Source organism: Lonchura striata, chromosome 2 (genome assembly GCF_050655825.1).
Source record: "Lonchura striata isolate lonStrDom1 chromosome 2, ASM5065582v1, whole genome shotgun sequence".
Taxonomy (NCBI): Eukaryota; Metazoa; Chordata; class Aves; order Passeriformes; family Estrildidae; genus Lonchura; species Lonchura striata.
In genome coordinates, this window is record NC_140704.1 from 49951238 (window position 1) to 49973563 (window position 22326).

General features: G+C 36.2%; 1 protein-coding gene across 5 annotated transcripts in view; it reads right to left on the bottom strand.

The window, feature by feature from the left end:
• CNTNAP2 (contactin associated protein 2) overlaps positions 1-22326 on the bottom strand; it is a 1072692-nt gene that overhangs the window by 162733 nt on the left and 887633 nt on the right. For all 5 annotated transcript variants that reach the window (XM_031503926.3, XM_077786381.2, XM_085573411.1 and 2 more), the window contains one exon: positions 6090-6217. In XM_031503926.3, coding sequence (XP_031359786.2) covers positions 6090-6217 — 128 coding nt within the window. The remainder of the gene's footprint in view (positions 1-6089; positions 6218-22326) is intronic.

Sequence of the window (22326 nt, forward strand, 5' to 3'; positions counted from 1 at the left end):
CGTGGCCAGAAACAGCCTATACTTGCATGAGACAACAGGCTAAGTTTTCCTGGGAAGTGAGAAAATGAAGAGTTCTCTTAGAAACATTAAGACTCCACAGGAGGGCATTTAAGCACTGCTTCCTAGAGAAAATATTTCTGCATGAAGATGAAAATAAATTCTAGTTAAGCTTCACAATAAATTTAATTATGCATTATGAAACAGGGTTAAAGGTGAAGGGAAAGTCTGAAGAATGAGAAATGACAATATTTAAATTGGATGTTAAACAACTGCAAAAGAATGGATTTTTTTACTTTAAAAGTGGCAGAAAAATGACCTAGTGGGTCATTTTTTTCTCTTGGGTCTCTGAGGAAAGCAATTGCATATGAAAGATAACTTTGGCAGTTTGATTAACTAAAGAAAAGATCCATACACAAATCTGAACTGAAGACTGTAGTTTTGTCACCCTCAACATTATCCACTGAAAAAATCAAATAGTACTTCTGGCGGTACTTGGTTAGCAGGCTGCTTCAATTTCTCCTGTTTTTGGTAGCACTGGAACAACTGTGATAAGCAGCAAGTACAATGTCTTGATGTTGTTTGGATTAATCTGTATTTCCCTGTGAATAACACAATTTACAATCCAGTGCAGAACATAAAGACATGCTGTGGTAATAGATGTGGAAATAAAGCAGACAAATTTTCATGTGTACTGAAGTTTAAACTCTTATATGGATCAAGTTTTAATTTGTATTTTCCTTACTGAACATATCACAATTTATCATTATTATTATTATTATTATTATTATTAATAATAATAATAATAATAATAATTTTTAAAATTTTTATTTTTATTTTTATAAAAATGTATGTAGATATATCTAGCAATACAAGCAAAAAAAAAAAAAAGGAAAATGTAGAAAAATAGAGAGATTTTTCACTGGTTTTCTAAGCTTACTGGGAGAGAAGTAAGTAACAACTCAAAAGGGAATTGCCTAAATTTCAGATCTGTAATCCCACCACACAAGCCTCCGGCAGAATCATTGCTTTAGGAGTTTCAAAAGACAAATTTTTGTTTTAGTCTGAAAACACTGGCTGAGTTTTGTTTTTTTGGTAGGGGGTATCACTTATGTTAATTTTAATTTGATACAGTGTTTTCACTTTCATTAACCTGTAAGGCAAGCCACTATATAACTGGAATGTTGTCTAAGAGAGTAGGAGTAAATTGTTTCTACTTCCAGTAGAGGATTCAATTCCAGTTGAATTAATCTTTCGATAATTCAAATACATTGCGTTTGGTAATTTTTTTTTCTGGGATATTTTCCAGCTTACCTATGTATGTAACAGTAACATCACTGCATATCTGTCTGAGTCAACACACTACATATCCTACTAGAGAATTGATCTTGGACATAAGTTCAATGTGTAACTGGAAACTGCACTGTAAGGCTATGCTATTTTTTTCCCTGAAACTCAGGTGGTACCCTTGAAAAACAAGTTCAGCATGTTGAAAGAGTCCTCAATTTGCAATGTAATGAAAATGGATTTAGCATGCACATGAAACAGTTAATTTATTTTCATTACAAGTGACAGTTCTGAGTCACCAACCTGCACATGTGATGAATAAGAAGCACTTAAGGAATACAAACCCACACCTTACCAAGGATACCAGCTTCTAAGCAGTGACCCTGGAAGTGGCTGTCTGGTTTAGATAACTACACAGTCATTTCAATACAAACCCAGAATCACCAAAAACGTGCATGGCCATACCACTGTCTGAATAAATAAAACAACTGTGCTAGAACATTCTAAAAGGAGCAAAGCCAGGAGTGATATTTATAAGCTAAAGAAACAAAACATCAGTAATGAAGGGAGTAATAATGAGCCCTAATCAAAATCACCAAAAAAAAAAAAAAAGAACTCAAGGTATATTTCCCCTGAACACATATGCACAGTCATATGCATACATGCTCAAAAAAAAAAAAAAAAAAAAAAAATTCAATGCCCTCATGGAAGAATTGAGTTTTGATTTTTTTCATGAACTTCTGTTATCTGTAAAGGAGACATTTTTTTTTGTCTGTCTCTGCAGGTTCTACAAGCACACTGCTGATACTGGTCTTCATGAAAACTTAGCTTAGAAAGAACCACAGTCAATGCAGCTGCTTCCTCCTCCACATTTTGAAGATTACAGATAATAGAAGTAATATACAAGAAAATGATTCATGGCCCAGAAATCAAAGTCTTACTGGGAGGATAAAAACTGTACAGCAGAGGAGATGGAAAAAACATAAATCTGAGCTGTGTAAAAAACATCTCCCCTTTAAATTCTGTCTTTGCTATAGAGGAAATGGGACAAAAGGAAAATAGACTCCAGGAGAAAAGCAAATCTAGAGCAGAATAGTCAGTCTATTCCCCTCTGGGCTTGTAAAGAGGAAACTCAAATCAAAATCCTTGGAAGTCCTTGGGAAAAGGATACTCTTAGCAGGTGTCAAATATAGAAGCTTTGTGAAAACTGGTATTTTCCTAAGGGGAATGAAAAAAAAATTTCAGAAGGTGCCAGAAGCCACAAAAGTAATTTTGATTCAATACGATTATAGATAAAATCTCTGCCCCACCATGGTAAGCTAAGTTATTCAGTTTGGTTTCAAAAGAAATTACCAGATCTGTTTTTGAAGACTTGATCTACCACCTCAGGCTGAGCTTAGACACAAAAACCCCTCAGTAACCTGTGTTTTTTACTCTAAAGGGAAAAGGCTCAAGGTGCCCCTTTGCATTACAGTGAAATAGCATAAAGAGATGGACAAGGTCATTCTATTGCTGGTTGGCCAAGGTTAAATGCAGAGCTGCTGAGGAGTCATCTAATAAGTATTAGAAAAACTGTAATAGGTCTGTAAAGGGATTTTAATCAGCGTCTCAAAGTTAACTGAAGAATAAAAATTATTAATTTGTCATTCTATGGTGCCCTTTTTCTAGATCCTACACAGAATACTTCAGGGAAAACAAGAGCATTTCCCTTATCCAGTCTTACTATGGAGACTGAGGACTGGTTTTCTTTGTTTATACTTTGAATTACAGTTCTGCTAAGAGGATATTGAGAATGTGCTGACAAACTGCCTCTGTCATTTTGTAAGTACAACACTCACACAGCTGTGGTCAAGAAGGACAGTTTTGCTTTAAGTCTGTGTAGAGAGGACGTTTGCTGAAAACCCTTGCTTGATCTTTGAATCATTGCAATATGGTGTCAAAAGCCACCACCAAATTAATCTCCTTTTTGTGCACCTCTTCTCTATGGCATTGGCTAAGTTGGTTCCTCTGGTAGATCACCACTTAGAAGAACCATTAACAAAGCATTCCTCAACAATAAAATGGCAAATAGAAAAGAGGTATCCTGCATATTTAATCCAAGGTGCAAAACAGACTCCAGACCAGATTTATGGGATTTTTGCCACAGTGACTAGATGAGTCTTCATCATTATGATAGAATTCAGCAGCTTAAGCAGATCTTTAGAGGGGTAATAAAGGCCCTTTTTGCTGACTACTTTTCAGAATGCAAGTGGTGTTTTGTGAGGTGCAGCCAAATATGAAAAATACTTCTGTAACACAGAGATGTGTAATCATGCATAAACCAGTTTTCTGATCCTTATCTCCAACAATAGACACTATTCAAGAATGGCCTTAATCAGGTAATAATTCAGGCAAAAAGAAAAATGCATTTATCATTTATGGGACCAAAATAAAACCTATATTTCTGAAAGAAGAATACAGGTATTTTTGCAGCAGGAAAACAGTTGTGATTCTGCAATCTTCCTTGCTTTGTGTCAAAACAAACTGCACTGAGATGAATGATTTTCAGATTTACTTTGGTCAGTCAATAGTAGGGACAATTAATTGTTGTGGCTTCTGCTGATTAATGGATCCTTGATACTTTGATGAGCATGGGAAGAAGTGAATTGTATGAAATGACAAATATCTTTGCTTTCTTTAGTCCTCAGATATTGAGCTTTCAGCTGTCTCTTCTCAAGGACTGCAAAGGCCACCAGCTCTGTGGTACTCTTACTGCTGTACTCTGGTACAGCTGTGAGTTGGCCCTGGTGACATGTCACTGTCCCTAGATGTAACAAAGTGTTAGCTATGAGGTTTGTGGCAAATTATTCTGTAATTCTGGTGGGAAAATATCACTTCATGTGCTGCAAAATATCACTGGACTATGGATTAATACAACACATGGTATGGACAACCCTCAGGGCGAGACAAGTTGTCATTGTATTGGCTGCAACCACAATGAGAATTTCTTCTAAATAGGTGCATTTGTATCTGACTTTTCCACCTTCCTTGCAAGCAAAACAAAAATCTGTATTTCTTAGACAGTCCTCATAACTATAACTGAATTTCATTTAGACATGCAACTGAATTTAAGTGAACACATGAACTGTGCTGTGATGACACTCATTATCTTTAGTACTAATAATGATTTTGATGCATGTAACACACACACACATGAAAATCAATTGGGTTGTGGCTTGTTGTTGTTGTTGTTCTTAATCCTTTCCCAGATATTTGGTACTTTGGATCTTCAAATTTGGAACAAAAGCACAGTTTAAAATTTCATCATTTTCTCTGGAATGGAAACCTTGTTTTCCACAAGGTGAAACAGCAGCTGTTGTATGCATTCAAGAAAGAATGCAAAGAGGAATTCTTAGTAAATGCACTGGGAATATAAAACAGGAGGACTGGGGTCTATATTATCTCCTGTGAGAAAAATTATACCAGATTTTTGACAGCAATATATGGTCATGGAAGGAAATTCAAATTTATTCATAGGCAAAGTTTTTCAAAAACTATGAATCATATCTGTAAAGTTCATGGAGAAATTTAAATTAATCAGGATGGTAGGAATACACCCGTTCAGTTTCCCAAAAGGCTGTGTCACTCAGTCACACTCTAATAAAGGCTATTGCCTGCTCAGATGAGGTTTCATTTATACTAATATTTAGAAATGGCTCACACTTTATAGACTGACATTTCTAAAGCACTCAAATTCAGGATATGAGGAATTTGAGTGCAAGAAAAATAATATTTGTTATTTTTTGTCATCAGTTGTAAAAGCCCATTACAAAAAATTTATCAAACATAGATGAGACACAAACAAACACAAACTGACCTGTGATTGGTCAAATGCAATAAAAAACAAGCAACAAAGATATGATGTGAATATTTCTGCATCACCTCTGTCTTATAGGCTGAGTTATAGTGCTCTTTACTGTGAATGGATTTTGTATTTTTTTATAGATCACACAAATATTAGTTGTTTTACATTAAATCAGATAACTTTTGCTTATGGCACCTATTATAAGAGAACTGCCTTAAAACACAGTGGACAAATGAAATGTGTCTCAATTGCACAGTCTGAATATTTGAAATGTGATTTAGAAGTTGCTCTGCCTTTGGTAGTAAATTTCACCTCCTGAAATATAAAGTAGACTGAAGGAAGACTACAGTTTTCCTCAGCACATTCCAATTTTGAGTGTGTGTGCAGTGGAAATTCATACATGATACTGATTTGCTCTCTCAGCAGATGATCAAACTGGAGGATGTACACCTCTTATCATCACTCAGCCTGGAAAGCAAAGACTACAACAAAAAACTCCCAATGCTTTACATGGAAATATCTAGTCCTGATACAGTTAGCATCTGGCAACAATCCTGTCAAACTCTGTACACCTACAGCCAGAGATTACAGTGATGGGTTTTGCCATCATTTGTAGAAGCATAGTAATGATAATGATGCTGACAAAAGCACCCAAGAGAAGCACAGATGTTAAGAGATATTATTATGCAATCTATATTACTGCTCATCTACATAAACTTAGTTGAATAATCCAAGTTGCCACATTTACCATAAAATAAAGAAGAATACTGACATTTTAAATGAAAAGGTAAGCCATTATATATGTATTTTCATAGACAAAATTTCTCAGATCACATCATGCTTTCATAGCAAAAGGTCTTTTGAGCAGACAGCCATAATTTCCCACAGAGTGTCTCCAAAGTTACCCCTTTCCAACTGAGTTTCTACCCAGGAGTAAGCAGAAGAAAACCAGAGAACTTACGATCTCCTTGGCAGCGCACAGGACCCACAGACACCTTGGCTTCAGACCCAGGCCGGTCAAGGTCTCCAACCACCACCTGGCTGACTGGTAGGTGCTCTTTGTATGACAACATCCCACTGTCTTTCCTCCTGAATTGCAGAGACACAAAAAGAAAGCAACTGTTAAGCATATGAAATTATTTTCCTTGATCTAATATGTATGCAACAATTGCATGCAGCTCAAACCCCATTTTATTTAGCAACACCACAAAAATTCAATTTATAGTCATGTTTTTGAGCTCCTCATTTCAACTGCAGCAAGTAACCCAGTGCTTTTTTCATGCTTAGAACAAATCATTGCGCACAGTTACAATCTTTTTCCTTTATTATTTCAAGAGATGAACCAACTGGTGTTGAGTGTTCTTTCTTCCAAATAGAAAATGAAATAAGCAATATTTAATGGGGTACTTTATCTCTCAGCTGGTTTGCCCCTGTGGGTTTTTTTGGTTGCAGTTATGGCAGCCTGTTACATTACAGCTTGCTCTTCTGTAGTAGATTTTAATATTCCTTGTTATAGGTTTGTAATGGCTCATTCTATGTACCCCATTTGGCTTCCCTAATGGTTTAGTCTTGAGTTGTTTACCACAGTTTTCCCCGCCAAAATGTATGTCAATCCACATGTCAATCCACCTGTATACCTCTCTTGTTCCCTTGTCTTACCCCTGTCTGTCAAAGATAGCACACTCCTTTGGCTCTGGAGGGTTCCCTGTCTTTCATCCCTTCCTGGAAGCAGAATTGGATGTGAGGTTTGCTTCCTCCCCGCGTTGGTTTCTACTGGGGAGCCCTTACCCTGCACCCCTCCCCTGATGCCTCCTATTGATCAGAGGTTGTGTCCTCCCCGTCTTCCTTCTGCCTTTTGAAAGTATCCTCTTAAGGTTCAGACTTGTCACTTGCTCTGCCCTGCTTTGAGATCAAATCTTTGGAGGTTCAGACAAGTGCCCTTCCCTTATTCCTCTGCCTCAGTTTCCCCGTGCTCTGTGCTCTGCTGCGCTCTCCACACCACAGCAATCACCGTCACCCGCACCAGTCTGGGCAGAGACGTGGGGCAGCCACTCACGTGTCTACCCTGCAGCCACAGCAGGACAGCTGCCAGGAATCTCCATCCCCTGGCCACTGCCAGCCACACACAGCAATATTTTTCATGTTGGCTTGTATTTTTGCTTTTGTTTTGTTTGTGTTTTTATTTTTTAAATATAAAAATGCACATAAAAGGCTAAATTATCCACACAGGAATAAATGCCCTATATATAGTGCTAAGAGTATAATTTTTGACAGAAAAGAAAGGAAGAGGAAACAAAATAAATCCATCTATTTCTCTCTCTTTTATCCCCCCCCCCTTTTTTTTTTAGCTCTATCCTGCCATGTAATTTGGTATCTAAAGTAAGGAACTTTTTGATCTAAAATACCGATTCCTTTGTTCAAAAATATCACCGGATGAAGGATGAATTCAGTATCTAGAAAAGTTAACTGAACCTCACAATATGACCATAACTGAGAACTTGTAATGATTTCAGGAAAATGAAAGTCTTTTTCATCTCTAACTTGGATGACTCCAAGATCATACTCATTATATTGCTAACAACTGGGCAGTGCAGCAGGGAGCTGCACAATCTGTGGCAATATTAAGAGTCTTCCAGTAGGACAGTACTGTTTTCCTGTAGCATCTCCAGTCATCATCCTTATTTGGTCCATTGAAAGAGATGGAAAGTAAAACATTATTTTAAAAAGAAGCACAACTGAATTAGTTAAGATAATAGCCATCACACTTTCGAACAACAGTTCACTGGAACTAGTGTCTGCTCTCTGTGATGAAGAGAGTAATTAGAGATTTAATAAGTAGAGTTTTCCAAATAGCGGGTGACTGTTTTACTTAATCTGTGTATTCTTCCCCTTCAGAAAACTTGCTTCTTTGTGTTATGTGACTCTTTGAGTTGCTGAGATCATTAACCCTCTTTGGCTGGACACAGCTACACCAGGTGCTCTGTCGGTGAGGTTGCTACAGGACATTGATAGAAAGGGAGGAAAATGGAGTGCAGAGACCCTGTCAGGCTGCTCCAGCACATTGTGATCATCCCCAGATCACCATGCCCTTTACAAAGGCATCCTTTTCATCAAGTTGGAGATAAGCATTATGAGAAAAGAAAGATTAAAGGACTTTCCATTTAAGAAAGAAAAAAGTGAATAACAAAGGCAAGTATGTAGACCTAATCTTTGTCACTGCTAAAGACTTCATCCTTGGAACCCACTCCCTTCTAATAGAGGATAAATGTAGGTCATCACTTTGCTCTTTCTGAGGTTTTCCTCTGAGACTATCTTTCTCTCCTGATTTTTACTCTTTCAAAAAACATTTTAAAGTTAGAAATATCTATTTAAAATAAAGAATTTTTGAAAAGTGGTACAAAAAAAGTATTGGCATTTCTCTTTTTTCTTTCTTTCCTCTTTCACAAAGCCAGCTAATATTTCAGCCCCAAATAAGGATGTTAAAGGGCGTCAGCTTTCCTGCCACCAATAGCTCTCTCTTTCCTTGAAGGAAATAAAAAGGAGCAGTAAAAATTTTCTCCCTCTTTACTGATAATTTTTTACTCATTTTAATATTTTATTTATGCACTTAGTGATACAGTCACTTTAAAGCCATTGCCATGACAGTAAATGTTAGAGCTCCTCTCAGAAATAGCCTTATTTTCTGGTCATCACTTACTTGTGTCATCATTGTAGCATTTTACCCATACTGAAACTATTGAGGACTGGGAGTGTTGAACTAGGAGTTGAGAGAGGTGAATTGCCTTTTCACCAGTAGAACCTGGGTAGTTCTTTCCCTCTTAACAAAAATGGGATAATGATGAATTTTGGGCCACATATGCACAAATAAGACAAATAGACTCAGAGACTGAATAGCTATGCTATGCTTTTCTAACATACTTGTAGTTCCTCTGGACATATGAATCAGTGCTGACAAAATCAAAAAAGTTTTAAACCAAAGATTGATTATTATGCTTGACTTTGTACAACACACTTAGAAATAATCACAGCTCAAACACTCAATTCCTGCAAGTGATAATGCTTCTGACGGTATTTAAAGACTTTGCACATCAATAGGGTGGAGAAAATCTCTGAAGTTTTTCCTCACCAAAGAAAATCCCCTCAAGAGAATAAAGATTGAATTCAGAGAGTGTCATATTCCTATTAATAGCCAAATGGGAGATGAATGAATCTGATCAAATCCTGTAATTATTACCAGGAGATATTGATGAAATCTCAGTGTAATTTTCTATTCCTAATTTCTTTTCCTATATATAACAGTCTGCAAAGTGCTTCAGGGTGCCTTTGAATGAAAGTAGCAGATATTAGTGTGAGATTTATCATTGTTTTGATTATGATCATCTACTTACTCTTTATAAGCATTCAGTGGTATACAAAAAAGAAATGCATTATATATGTATCAGTAAATGACATATTCAAAGTAATGATAAGATTCTGTATCATTACTAATTTGTTTATATAATGATTTAATACAACCAGACTACTGCTACTGGAGTAATTCATTTTCTCTGATTTTGTTAGACATCACTTAATTATCAGCCCAGCCACTCAAAGTAAAACAAATAAAAAATGTACTACAGGTAGGAATAACTCAGTTTTAAATTATATTATTTCATGACTCGAGGAACTGAAGTTATTTGGATGATACAAATAAAACACCTATGGGACTGAAATGTAGTGTTAAGTACATATAATTTGGTGATTGGCAGTGGTTTGAAGAATGCAAACTCCAAAGTATGGCAATTTCAAAGGTACACGATTTTCCACCTCTCACAAGACCCAGGTTTTTACTATGTGAGCACCTCTGTATAAATACCTGCATTTCCATAATCTAGCTGAGGAAGGTACAAAGCAGTTTATCCCATTAGGATCTGCAAACCGATGCCTGTAAAAACATTGTGAAGGGCACAGGCACACTAAATGCTGGTATTTTCTCTCATCCAAGATTATCTGGCAAGAATTTTATTTATATTAAAACTGCTGAGAAGAATTAATATTACAGACAATTTAATGAACAATGCAACTTTGGCAGCAAATGTAATAATCTGGAAGTGAGTTACTTGGAAATAAGCAAGATCTAATTAATAGGATTAAAAACAGGGCAAACAAAAACTAGAATTAAAGCAAAACTAATTTTTTTTTTTTTTTTTTTTTTGGTTTTGATAAATTTAGCTAACTTTTTAAGAGACATACTATGCAGCACTAAAGCCATGCTTTTAGATTCACCTTATACCCAGGGCTCTGGCCTCTGGAATTATAAACTGCGGACCATATACTCTAGGAGAAAAATTTTTATTTCCACTGGATTTTGACATTTTCTTACGGCTCTTTTGTCCCTTTTCTGTGTCTTGTCACCTCAGATGCCCTTATGTGTTAAGTTGGAGCTAATGACTCACCCTTGATTTGTCTGATAAGGGTTATTATGGAAAATTTCTCATTACTGTACGGGGTCATAAAAACTGACAGATGACCATAACTCAATTTAAGTTTTTTCAATACTCTGGCATTGGACAGGATAAGATCCTTGGAAATATGTGGTTCCTAAAAGCAAAAGAAGGAGGAATTCTTACTGTTAAGACTGATCTTAAGGCAATTAAACTTCTCTAGCATGCCTAAAATATTTTTACTTCTGAGACCACTCACCTCCTGAAAGTCTAACCAATTTGATGAAAGATCACCTAATCCCAGCCCCAAAATTACTAACATGAATCTATAATTTGACTTCTAATTAGTAAAGATAAATTATACTAAAGACACAAGCCTGATGGCTCAGCATTCACAAGTAATCCTCGTTTAGGAATTATAAAAAATTGAATTGACTGTATTAAATTATTTTAAGGGGAGATCCACTGAGAAACTGGTCAGAAATATGTCTCATTTAAAAAATCCATCAGGAAGGAGACTGAGACAGTTGACACTGGTTCTATAGATTCTCTTGCCTGAAAGCACCTCTTGATTTTAGTTTCAAATAGGAGTTTGTAAGAAAATGAATAACCACAGAGAAGAGTGAATAATAGAGAGAGCAAATGGGGCTCTGCTTTCTTTTGAACAATATGGAACCAGTTTCCAGTGAAAATCTTCCTTTTCTGAGTATTTGCTCATATTCTCCTTCCAAAAGACCAATTGAGACAGAAAGTTTCTTCAAGCAGTGTGGCTCCTCTTACAATCTAAATTTCTTTAGTGTTATTTTGAAGAAATAGAGGAAATTTATGGATTCTCTTCTTTTGAGGTCCAGCAACTCTTCAGACTTGACTTTTAATTTTTCTTATTTCTATACTGAGATATTTTAATAATAAAATCTAGGAATTCTACCATGCTCTGATCTTTGCATCTGTCAACAATTTAATCAATTTTATGATGGGGTTTCAATTTTCTTAAGGAAGTCAGGTGACATATGTGGCATTTCCTTTAGAAGAAATGCTAAATTTGGATGTCCCTTTCACCTTGGGTAATTACAGAGACAAGATTACTTGGGATTCAGCTGAAGCCAAGAAAAGAAACTTCTGTGAATGTTGAGCTGAAAATGGATGATATGGGAATTTTTAAAGGAAAAATTGACATTGGAAAGGGCAATACCTTTCTCAAATAAGTTAGTTCAATCTCATTTGGAATTGTAAAATCAGTATTAATTGATCTCAAAATATTTCAAAATCAGAAAATAAATTTTAAAAATAGTAGTTTATAAAAATATTAAAAGTATCCCACAATCAACAATGCCCTAAATGTTTTCTAGTCATCCTAAAGTTTTAAATGCTTTGTTTTATGACATAAATGAGAAAACTCTCCTCTGAACAGGTTTAATAAATTGAAGGACAATAAAATAATGCCCTATTCAGCTACTCAACATGCCTCAGAAAGTTTGATATCTTTCTTTGTATATCACTTTGACAAAGAGAAACTTACATTTCTTCCATGACCCCCTCACAGATGCTGAACTTTCCTATGGAACAGCAGGCTACTGTAGCTCTGAGGGAAGAAAATCATGAAGAACTCTACAATTTTCCCCTGTTCTAAAAATTACCTAATTTAAATCACTAAGAATTTAAATTACACTTCTCTATATCTGCATGCATTTCAGTGATGTTAATATTTTACACTAGAAAAAGTTATCTAATGAAATGTACATTTTTAGTGTCTGCACTATGCAATGTACTGTTGGAAGGTCTATGCAGATAAATGATGAATTCTTCGCTGCATTTAGTCTACTGACTAACCTCATGCCTTTGGATCACATCCTATCAAACTATCAGACCGAATGTACTTCTGGCAGAATTTTTAGGGCACAAGGATCTGTATTGGAAGAAATATTAAAAATCTCAGAGCAGCAGCTCAGAGGCTTCATTTCTAGGAGTTCTTGACAACTTTGACAGTTTTATTTTGTATGACTGAAAGAGCTAAATAAAAATAATTGACTATGGCATGACAAAATAACAGATGGCTATAGTTAATGCTGACTTCAGCCCCTATATGCCAGTTGAGTTCAATACAGTACTGAAGTGCATAACTTTGTGTTGAATTTGGTCCAGAAAACTGAAAGAAATATGGTACTTACAGCATCCAGAAAATGTCAGTAAACCAGAACTCCTACACTTCCACTGGCACTTCCTGCAGCATTCATCCTCACATGATTTCTATGCATATACCTCATACAAAACTGAAACCACCTATGAGGGCACATGGGGAAAACAAGGATGCTGTGAATTAGCTCATGTCTTGAGTTGCTTCTATAGCTTTGACACCAAATATTTGAAGAAAAGTTTTATACTGATCACATCACAGAATGAAGCACTTGATTAGATAACCTCACAAAATCTCCATATGTATGATAAAAGTGACCAAAAGAGGGCAATGAAGCAGCTGAGGGTCTGGAGCACAAGTCCAATGAGGAGCAGCTGAAGAAGCTTGGATGTTTAGCCTGGAGAAGAGAAGACTCCAGAGAGACCTTATCACTCTCTACAACTACCTGAGAGGAGGCTGTAGAAAACTGGGTATTGGCATCTTCTCCCAAGTAACAAGGAAAGAGGAAATGGCCTCCAGTTACATCAAAAGAGGCACAGATCAGAAAAAAATTCACAGGTTTGGATGACAGAAAATTTAAGTTACTTGCTAGACATCACATAGAAAAAAGCATACCAGCACCCCTCTTCTAAATAATAACCTAAATAGCCAGTAAAAAGACAAAATACAGGGAAAGAAGTAGTGTCACGTAGTATTAAAATTCTGTGTTACTATTTGACTATTTATTTCTTTTCTGTAAAGGCCCCTGCTGCATCTGTACTGATTTTTAAGAAAACTTAGGTATTTGAGCCTATTTTTGAGTAAGATCTCTCCATTCTACCTGACCTTGAAGTTTAATTGTGCAAACCACTGCATCTTATTTTCTACATCTGTAATCAGTTCACATTCTTTAAATACTGTATTTCAAGGGTATTGCACATAATCTGTGTCCCCTCAGAAGTTCTGTTTCAGTCCTTAGAGGCAACTATCACATTGTACTTTAATTTTGTCTCCAGTCTCAGCCCCAGAAAATTGCTTCCCATTTTACTTTCATGAGTGTGTGGAAGAAGGCAAATCCCCAGCAGTGATCCTTCTCTCAAAGAGGCACTTACCCCATCAGGACAGATGACCAGTTTTATTTAGCCTTTCTTACATAGCACATGGCATGTACATCTGTAGCTCTTTGTTCCTCACAAGGAATTTTAACCTACTGCTGTTCAGTGGAATCTGGAAGCTAGAATCAGTGATCCTATAAATTATTAGTTTTTCTTTCTACTCATCTAATAAGCAGAGAAGTTGTTTCTAACTGAAAAACAATTAGTAAAAGTAAAAATGAATTCTTCATCAGGACTGTGATTTTTTGATGATGTTGTAATCATTTGTTAGACCTATGGATGATCTGGTGAGTACAGGGGAGTAAACAGCTATTAAAAACATGCCAAAGTCAAATGAAGGAATGAATTTGTAACAACTGTCACTAAACAAACACTCTACCAAAATGAAACCTTAACAGATTATCTACAAATTGTGCTATGAACAAAATGAATGTTGTTCCTGTGTCTACTGGGAAAGGAAAGTGAGGTCTATTATCATGAAAGCACTCTAGTTAGAAGAAGAATTAAATATCCCACTACAAAACATTTTAAATGTACACTCATTCATCAGAAATAATTATCTGAAACAGAATGCTCCAAGATATTCAAGCATATTTAAAGCAATGGTGTAGCATAGAGGTAATTAACAGATGCCTGTATTCATTATGTAAACACTTTGCTATCAAGCACAAGGAAAACTAGAATACTTTCCCTCTGCTAGTAAACAGTCACATATATCTCTTAGAATTGATTTAATTTCAATTAGGTTCCTTTTTTAGTGCTTTTGCTAAAAAGATGGATGACCCTGGTTTCAAGTGATATGCAAATTTATCCATAGGTTAATTTCTTCCTTACCTTTTTGTGTTTTTGTGATATCATTACCTCTTGTCTGTGTGTGTATGTATCTCCACACATGGTGGAGTAGCTGGAGAAATGAGAAAGGATTCTACACAAGTACTACTTACTGAAGTTTGAAAAAAAATTCGTAATCCCTGCAATGTGTTGACTGTGTCAGCTCCAGAGGCAGCTGGGTTCTGTGGGACTGTACATAGAGATTCTCTCACTGCATTTACACAAAGCATTATGAGAAAACTGAGTGACAGAGATTAGGATTTGAGCCACAGGGAAGGCATGGTATGCCACACTTTGTGCTAAATATTAGGCCAAATGCAGATGTCCTTGTTTAGAAAAATCTGATCTGCTGCACTGACTGTAGAATGTCAAGCATTTGTTTAGCATTTAGTTGATCATGCTTATACAGGATTAGTGACCTATTCATTAGCCAGCTTGCTCCACTTTATAGCTCTGGTGGGTTTCCATTATCCTTTTTGTTAGTCTTTGAGCTCAACTTTCCTTACATTACATATCACCACTTTTTTTCTAAACAAAAGGCTGCACAAACTCAACATTCATTTGATAACACAATTTCATCTAAGCTCAGCCTGTCTCTTCCTAGGACAATGCTGGATGAACTCCCCCAACATTTTTTCTACCACGTCTGCTGTGACAGCCCTGATTGCATGGACTGAAATGGCCCTGGACTACAGGTTTTTAACAATATGTGACAATATAGTAATGAACAAAGGAGGCTGATGATGAAGTGAGTGAGATTTCCCCTCCCTCTATCTCTAAGAATGGTGCTTTTCAGGACTCCGAGCAATTCTGGGTAGATTTTATGGGGAAGCTGACCCTGAAGCAATTGGGTTGTGCCTCTCTGGTATTTCAGAATGTGGCTTTTTTAATCAGCTTTAGGTGAAAAAAGAAATTAAAATATAATATAACATAGGTCAAAAAGCCTAGGGCTCACAGTATTCACAGACGGTGCACTGAGAGCCTTGCAAATGTTGAGGTTCACTTCAGTGGCTAGGTATATGTTAATTTGCCAACTGCTGATGCATCTTTTCTTTCCCCAGAGCTTAAATGTAGTATACTGCAGATGCCTCTTACCTTACTACAAGCTTATGAGACAAACGTTGCCTCATGGACGTAGGGATACCAAGAAGCCTTTCACTTCTACCTATAGCAAAGACTATGCATGCAATGCTAGAGAGGTTGCAGTCACTCATGTCAGCTCTCTGCTACTGCAGGCAGCCACATCACCTAATCTCCTGCAAAATCTGAACATGTCTATACTAGTGTAATCCAAGAAGGACCTAATTATCTTTACAGTAGCTCCTGTGGTGTTATGGTTTGGATTTGTGACCAAACCAGTCCAATATAGGGATGGTTTTGCTATTGCTCAGCAGTGCTTACAGGGTCAAGGCCCTTCCTGCTTCTCACATCATGATGTGGAGGAGGAAGATGAGATATTTGGAGTGACTGCCTTTGTCTTCCCAAGCAGTCTTTACACATGATGGAGCGCTGCTCTCCTGGGACTAACCGAAGACCTGCTTACCCATGGAAAGTGGTGAATGAATTCCTTATTTTGCTTTGCTCAAGCATGCAGCTTTTGCTTTATCTGGTAAACTGTCTCTATTGCAATCCAAAAGATTTTGGACTTTTCCATATCTCTCCTTCATCCCAGCGAGAGGCTCTGAGCAAACTGCTGTGTGGAGGTTAACAACCTGCTTAAGAAGAATTTGTCTGTTCTTCCCCAATACTCTTATCCAAAAGCTATTCCAGAATGACATTCTTCACTGAAAATGTTACAGGGTGAAAAGTACTTGCAGCATCCATTTATAGACCTGTTTTCCATGTCTCTGTTAAATTTTCTCCTGAATCTGTGTCTGCTTGCACAGCCTCCTTTGGCAGCCAGTTCCAGGAGTTCACTAGTGTAAAGTAGTACATTTTCCCCATCTGTTTAAGTGATATCTCATCCCAAATAGCAGGTTGGTACCAGCTTTTGCTGTCTTTGTGCTCTGCCCGTGTGCACTGTGTAACAGTGTTCTACTGCATATGAGCTTCCCTTTGTTTCTTTTCCTTTGGCAAAAGACAAGAAGTGGTTCCACGGGTATGTAACAATACCCCTGTTCCTTCTGAGCAAGGGCACAAAGGGCACAAACCGAAGGGCACAAACCAGAAATGGAGTCAGCAAGGAAATTATGGTCACATTATCCAGCAAAACACCCAGTCATGAAATGGTTGGGATGGGAAGGGCTTCCAGAGATTATCTAGTCTGACCCCCTTCTTAGCCTTCCAGAAAGGTGTGAGTTAATAGTATTAAAAGACATTTTTATTTAAGCCCCCCTACCCCATGTTTACAAATAATAATAATCTTCTTTAAGATAATAGAGGAGTCACTGCTGATAACAGAGCAACAAAACCTGGAAGTTTACCAATGCATTCTTCAGCTGTATCAGTATAATTAATATGGAATTTACATGTGTTTTTACAAGATCACAAGTAATTTGGAAGCATTAATATATCAGAAGTGGAAACTAAAATTACCTAAGAATCATGAGGTAGGTACTATAACTTTTCAAGTCAATCACTAGAAGGTACTCAAGAAAGTTGAATAAGTTATGAAAGTTGAGCAAAGGCAGGATGAGTTGGTAGGCTAAAAAATCAAGCACACGATTGTTTTTATTGTACAACTAAATTAAAGATATAACAAAATATATAATCATCAGTATGTCCATTTCCCCCTACAAACCTGAACTATTTCAGTCACACATTATGTTTGTCACCTATAAATAACTGCTCCATGTAAAAGTCTCTCAGTTAGAAGACTGAATCAGCATAAATATTGTATGTAGTAAAAGACAAGATTGGCACATGCATTCAAAAAACACACAACTTATTTAGCAACTGAAGCTGAACTACTACTGTGATAACGAAAGCTGAAAGAAAATCATGTTTTGCCTACATATTGGTTCCTTATAATATATATTTTATCATGTTTTGCAGATGGCAAGAGCAAAACTAACATTGAGTCAGAGAAGAAACAGACCCTGAATTTTACAAAGAACTGCAGCTTGTTCAGACTGCCTACCAAAGAATTTTCTTAACTTGTCTCATTATTTCTTTCAAAATACTGAAAATCTTAGGCCTGTAATTTTACAAAGACTTCATAGCCAATCATAGGATTGTTGCATCATTTTGCAACTAAATGATATCCTCAAATTTCAGGACGTGTACATAAGCCAGAAACAGCACAGCATTTCACAAATATTAGCAGAAAATAACTGGAAGATCCCAGTATCATCAAGCCTAACCCCTGCAAGCCCTGCAACGGGGCACTTCACTATTCAGCTTGGACAGCCTATTGGGTATACTAGAGCCAAAAAGTCATTCCTTATCCATTTCCTATAAATGAATGAAAAAATAAAAAATCTGAAGCATGCACTAGTAGTGTGCTGTAACTTTCAATCTCTTTAGTTCAGACATTTCATTCTCTTTATAACTAGAGTGCTCTTCCGTGGCAATAGGAGAGAAAGCTGATTCTTCAAAATGTTGTTAGAAATACCTGCTTTATTCAGCAATAGATGGTTTTAATCAAATGTTCCAGTCTTTGGAAGGGTGCCTGTCATCCTTACATCACCACATTACATCATGACAGTGGTCAAACGCTAGCACAGGTTCTCCAGAGGGATCCTGGGATGACCATCCTTGGAGGTGTTCTGGGCTCAGACAGAGTTTGATTCCACGACCCCTGAGCAGCAGCTTAGAGCTCAGGAGGCCACTTCCAGGCTGAATTACTCTGTGATTTGATGAGTGTGTGTATGTATAGATGAGCATTGTGCAAGAACTCAGCACCCCTAAATAGTCTCCAAAATTGTCTCTCTTTTGGAAAAGTATTTAAAGAGCTTTTGCTGCCATGCTCAGTTTCCTCAATGATTATCTCAGTTTTTTACCATAGAGTTAAGCAGATCAATGTCTATCTCCATTCTAAAAATAATTTTGCTTTTTTTCAGCTTTCAGAACAGAAGATGACGTTTTTTCCTGTTTATCATTTAGGTTTATTCTGCTTCACAATCCTCAGATATAATTGAGCAGTTAATAATAATGATAATAACAGTGATAATAATAAAGTAAGGTAATAATCAATATTTCTGAACTTTCTGGTCACATTTGTCATCTTCTATCTACTCTCTTGATTCAAGAGATTTCCATCACTTGATGTTATCTATTTTGTTGGCTTTTCAAGGTCCTTAAAGGAACATATCAGTTTTCTGTTTATAATGTCAGGGATTAATAGTTTCTTTTTCTGGATTTTGGGCTTTCTTATTGAATGAAATGGCAGAAAAACATAATGTCAGATTTAAGAGCATGATTTGTAAGTGGGCTGTGTAAATCAGAAGCTTGGTTTTGATTCCTGAGTATTATGAAATCCTTTAAACATTTTTAACACAATTTTGTTTCAGAAAAAAATATCTTAGATTTGACATAAGATGCTTGAATAAATTCTCTTTTCCAAAGTGCTTTAACTGAAAAGATAAACTCTTGACCAGTAAATGTTATTATGACATTTTGTGTAATATCCAGCAAATAACTACTTTTAGATACGTGATTAAATGTTCAGTGCCAGCATTTTAAACTTTTCTCTTTCATAGAAGTTATAGCTACAAATCAGTTTGTACTTTTATATTGCCAAGAAAAAACTTTTGCATCATAGATATAGGTACTTACATTTACTGTATTTTTTCTTCACATTTTTTACACTGTCAGCAGATTTTAGTTTATTAACTTTATATTTTCCTGCTTGTTGAAAACTTGTTTTTTCTTCCTTTTCATTTTGCTTTGCTTTCTCTTTAATAATTTATATAAATAAATAGATATATACTCAAATACTTCCTTTAAGGAAATTGTATAACTTAAACAACAGCCCCAAGTCATAACTCAAAGAAGATTGATTCCCTAATCTACATTTAATGTAATCTGGTAATCAACTTCCACTTGATCAAAAGTTGAGCAAAAGAAAGTATTTGTGATAAAAGAATATCAATAAGTAACTGTCCTGAGATATTGGTTTAGATAGAATAATTTCTTCCCACTAAACCACTAATTTTTCAGCAAAATATGAAAAAAGAAAGCCATCTGAATTCTATCAGGAAGCTAGACACACTTCTACTGTAAATAATCCATGTAGCATTTTAATTTCGGTTTAAAGCCTGTTGAAAAAAACTTGAGATAAAGATGCAAAAAATTACCTTAGACCTGATTTACTAAGTTTCCTTTGCACAGTCAGACAGCTCTTAGAAACTTTGTAGGGTCTCCAGGGACTGTAATTTATACTAATAATTTTCATAAGAATAGTATTCTGCATGTGAACAGGAGTCAGGGAAAAGAAAAACAGCTGGAGGAGGGGTGGGGAGGAGGGTTGGGGGAACACAAAGAGACTTGCAGCAGGGACAAAACATCTAGCCATAATTAACTACAGACAAGTAGAAATTTTGAATGCTTAGGGCAAACTAGAAGGGAAATATGAATGGTAACTAAGATAAACCCACCCCTAGTCCATGAAATTAAAACAATTTATAGAATTTAAGCTTTTTCTACAAGCAGAAAAAACAAAGGAAAAGCAGTATCCTTTTCTCTAGGTGTTAGATCATTGCATTTTTTAATCGATTTCCAGACTTCATGACAAGTTACTTGATTGCTTTGAGTGTTTTTCACAGACAATGTAAGTCATCTTTCTCTTTAGAATAAAATAATGCATTATGTATATAACAATAATTCCCAGGCAAACACAATGCTACAGGTGAGTCTCATCTATTTTTATTTTCTGTTTCTTTTTCAGGTCTTTTGCAGTGGTTAAGAATCTGCTGTGCAAAATGAGAAAAATACAAGAAACAATTCTTTAAAATGCTGAGGTTTTGCGACTACCTCAGTGATGAACTGACTAGATATTTTGATCAATTTCTCTGAAGACAATATTCCCATTGTCTGACACAAAAGAAGTATCTCAAGGGCTTATGAGTTCTCTCTTCACCAAGATCCCCAACTCTCTTCCCTCCTGTATTATAATTTCAATTCTTCCCCTTATATATGTATATCTATATATGTATACATCCATATATTATCTATATATCATCTATATAGCTATATATAATCTATATATCTATGTCCCCTAGTGCACCAAAGATAAACTGTAAAAACAGATATATCTTCTGTTTACACTGGAGGCTTAGCACCTTCAGCTTGATGGACTCCTTTGTGATTGTTAAAACTAAAATATGACTGCTAATAGCAATAACAGCTAATCGTGCTGCAGTCTTCATCTACCCTATAACACAGGTTGTCCTATATTTTGGATGTCTTTACATCTGACTGCACTGATTTAGAAATAAAAAAGTCAGAGGAGTTCTACAATTTAAGAGGAAAAGCACCCTCTTCAAGACTTAAGCAGTGTCAGGTACAGAGTGAAATACATTGGGCTGGTCTGCATTGGGGTGATTTCATCTTCATAGCATGGCACTGAGGGCAAAGTCATTAGTCTTTAAGTTAGCCCATAAATAAAAGGTGAAGGAGGAGAAAATAATTGGCAGCTGAAAGTTCTGCAGTGCACAATGCTCAGTGTACTCTGCCCTTACCTGACAAGCTGTGACAGTAAGGTCATTTGCTTTAAAGTTAGGACTACAAGCTTTTAACCCAGATTAAAAAGTCTGCATCTTTCTGTGTAAAACATAGAAGACATTTTTGTTCTTTATCACTTGATTTGTCACTCACACTAATAATGAAGTTTAATAACAAAAAGTGTACAAATGTGCTGGGAATTATAGTCCAATCATCTGCATGGTAGAATTAAAAATCACGTATCTGCCTTTTCATCTGCTAATTCATAACCCTCTCAGAAATTTCTTACAATTCCCTGAGAAAGACAGGACACTTTTAATGACAGCAAGAATATGCCAGAGAATAATAATTAAAAATGCCTAATTCTGATAGATTATTTTTTTCAGTGCTGCTGTTAAAGGATTCTTTAACTTAAAAAGACCTGCATGACACCATCTATCTTAGACTAGCTGGAACTGAAGACAAGAAAACCTGAACAGCAACACTCAGAAGTGAGGTTGGCAGCAGAATGAACACCTACTTTTTGTCTGACAATGATTTACAGAGTAAATTAATAAACAAGGATAATGTAATGTTCACATTTACAGCATGGTAAAAGACTGCTCATGATGCATGAGGCAGTACAGAATCCTGTTTCTTCATTCATAGTTTTGTATTGATTACAGGAAAAAAATCATTGTACACAGGACTGAATAAATAGCGTTGAATAAGCAAGGAGTATTTTAACAAAGAAAAGGCAGGTTGCCAAAGAGTTATTTCATGTCATATCAATGCCCACATTTTCCTGTGTTTTCAGATTTGGAGAATGTTAAAACTTTGTTCCTCACATGTCTGATCACTGCCATGAGCCAGAAGTCTTAGGGGAGAAGTTTTCCTTACTCCCAGTGAATAGGATGACAGCTAAAGTCCAAGTAGGATCAGCTGGCTATAAAGGAGGCTTGAATCAAGTCCTGAAGGTGAATAATACAGAAAAGAGTGGAAGCACAAGTAGAACTTGAAAGTTTCATGATTCGTTGAATCTCGAAACTCCTAAACCTCTCAATCTGTATCAGTTAAAGCTGGAAATCTGTCAGTTCCTGTGAGCTACATACCCTGGCTGTTGTCAGTACTTGC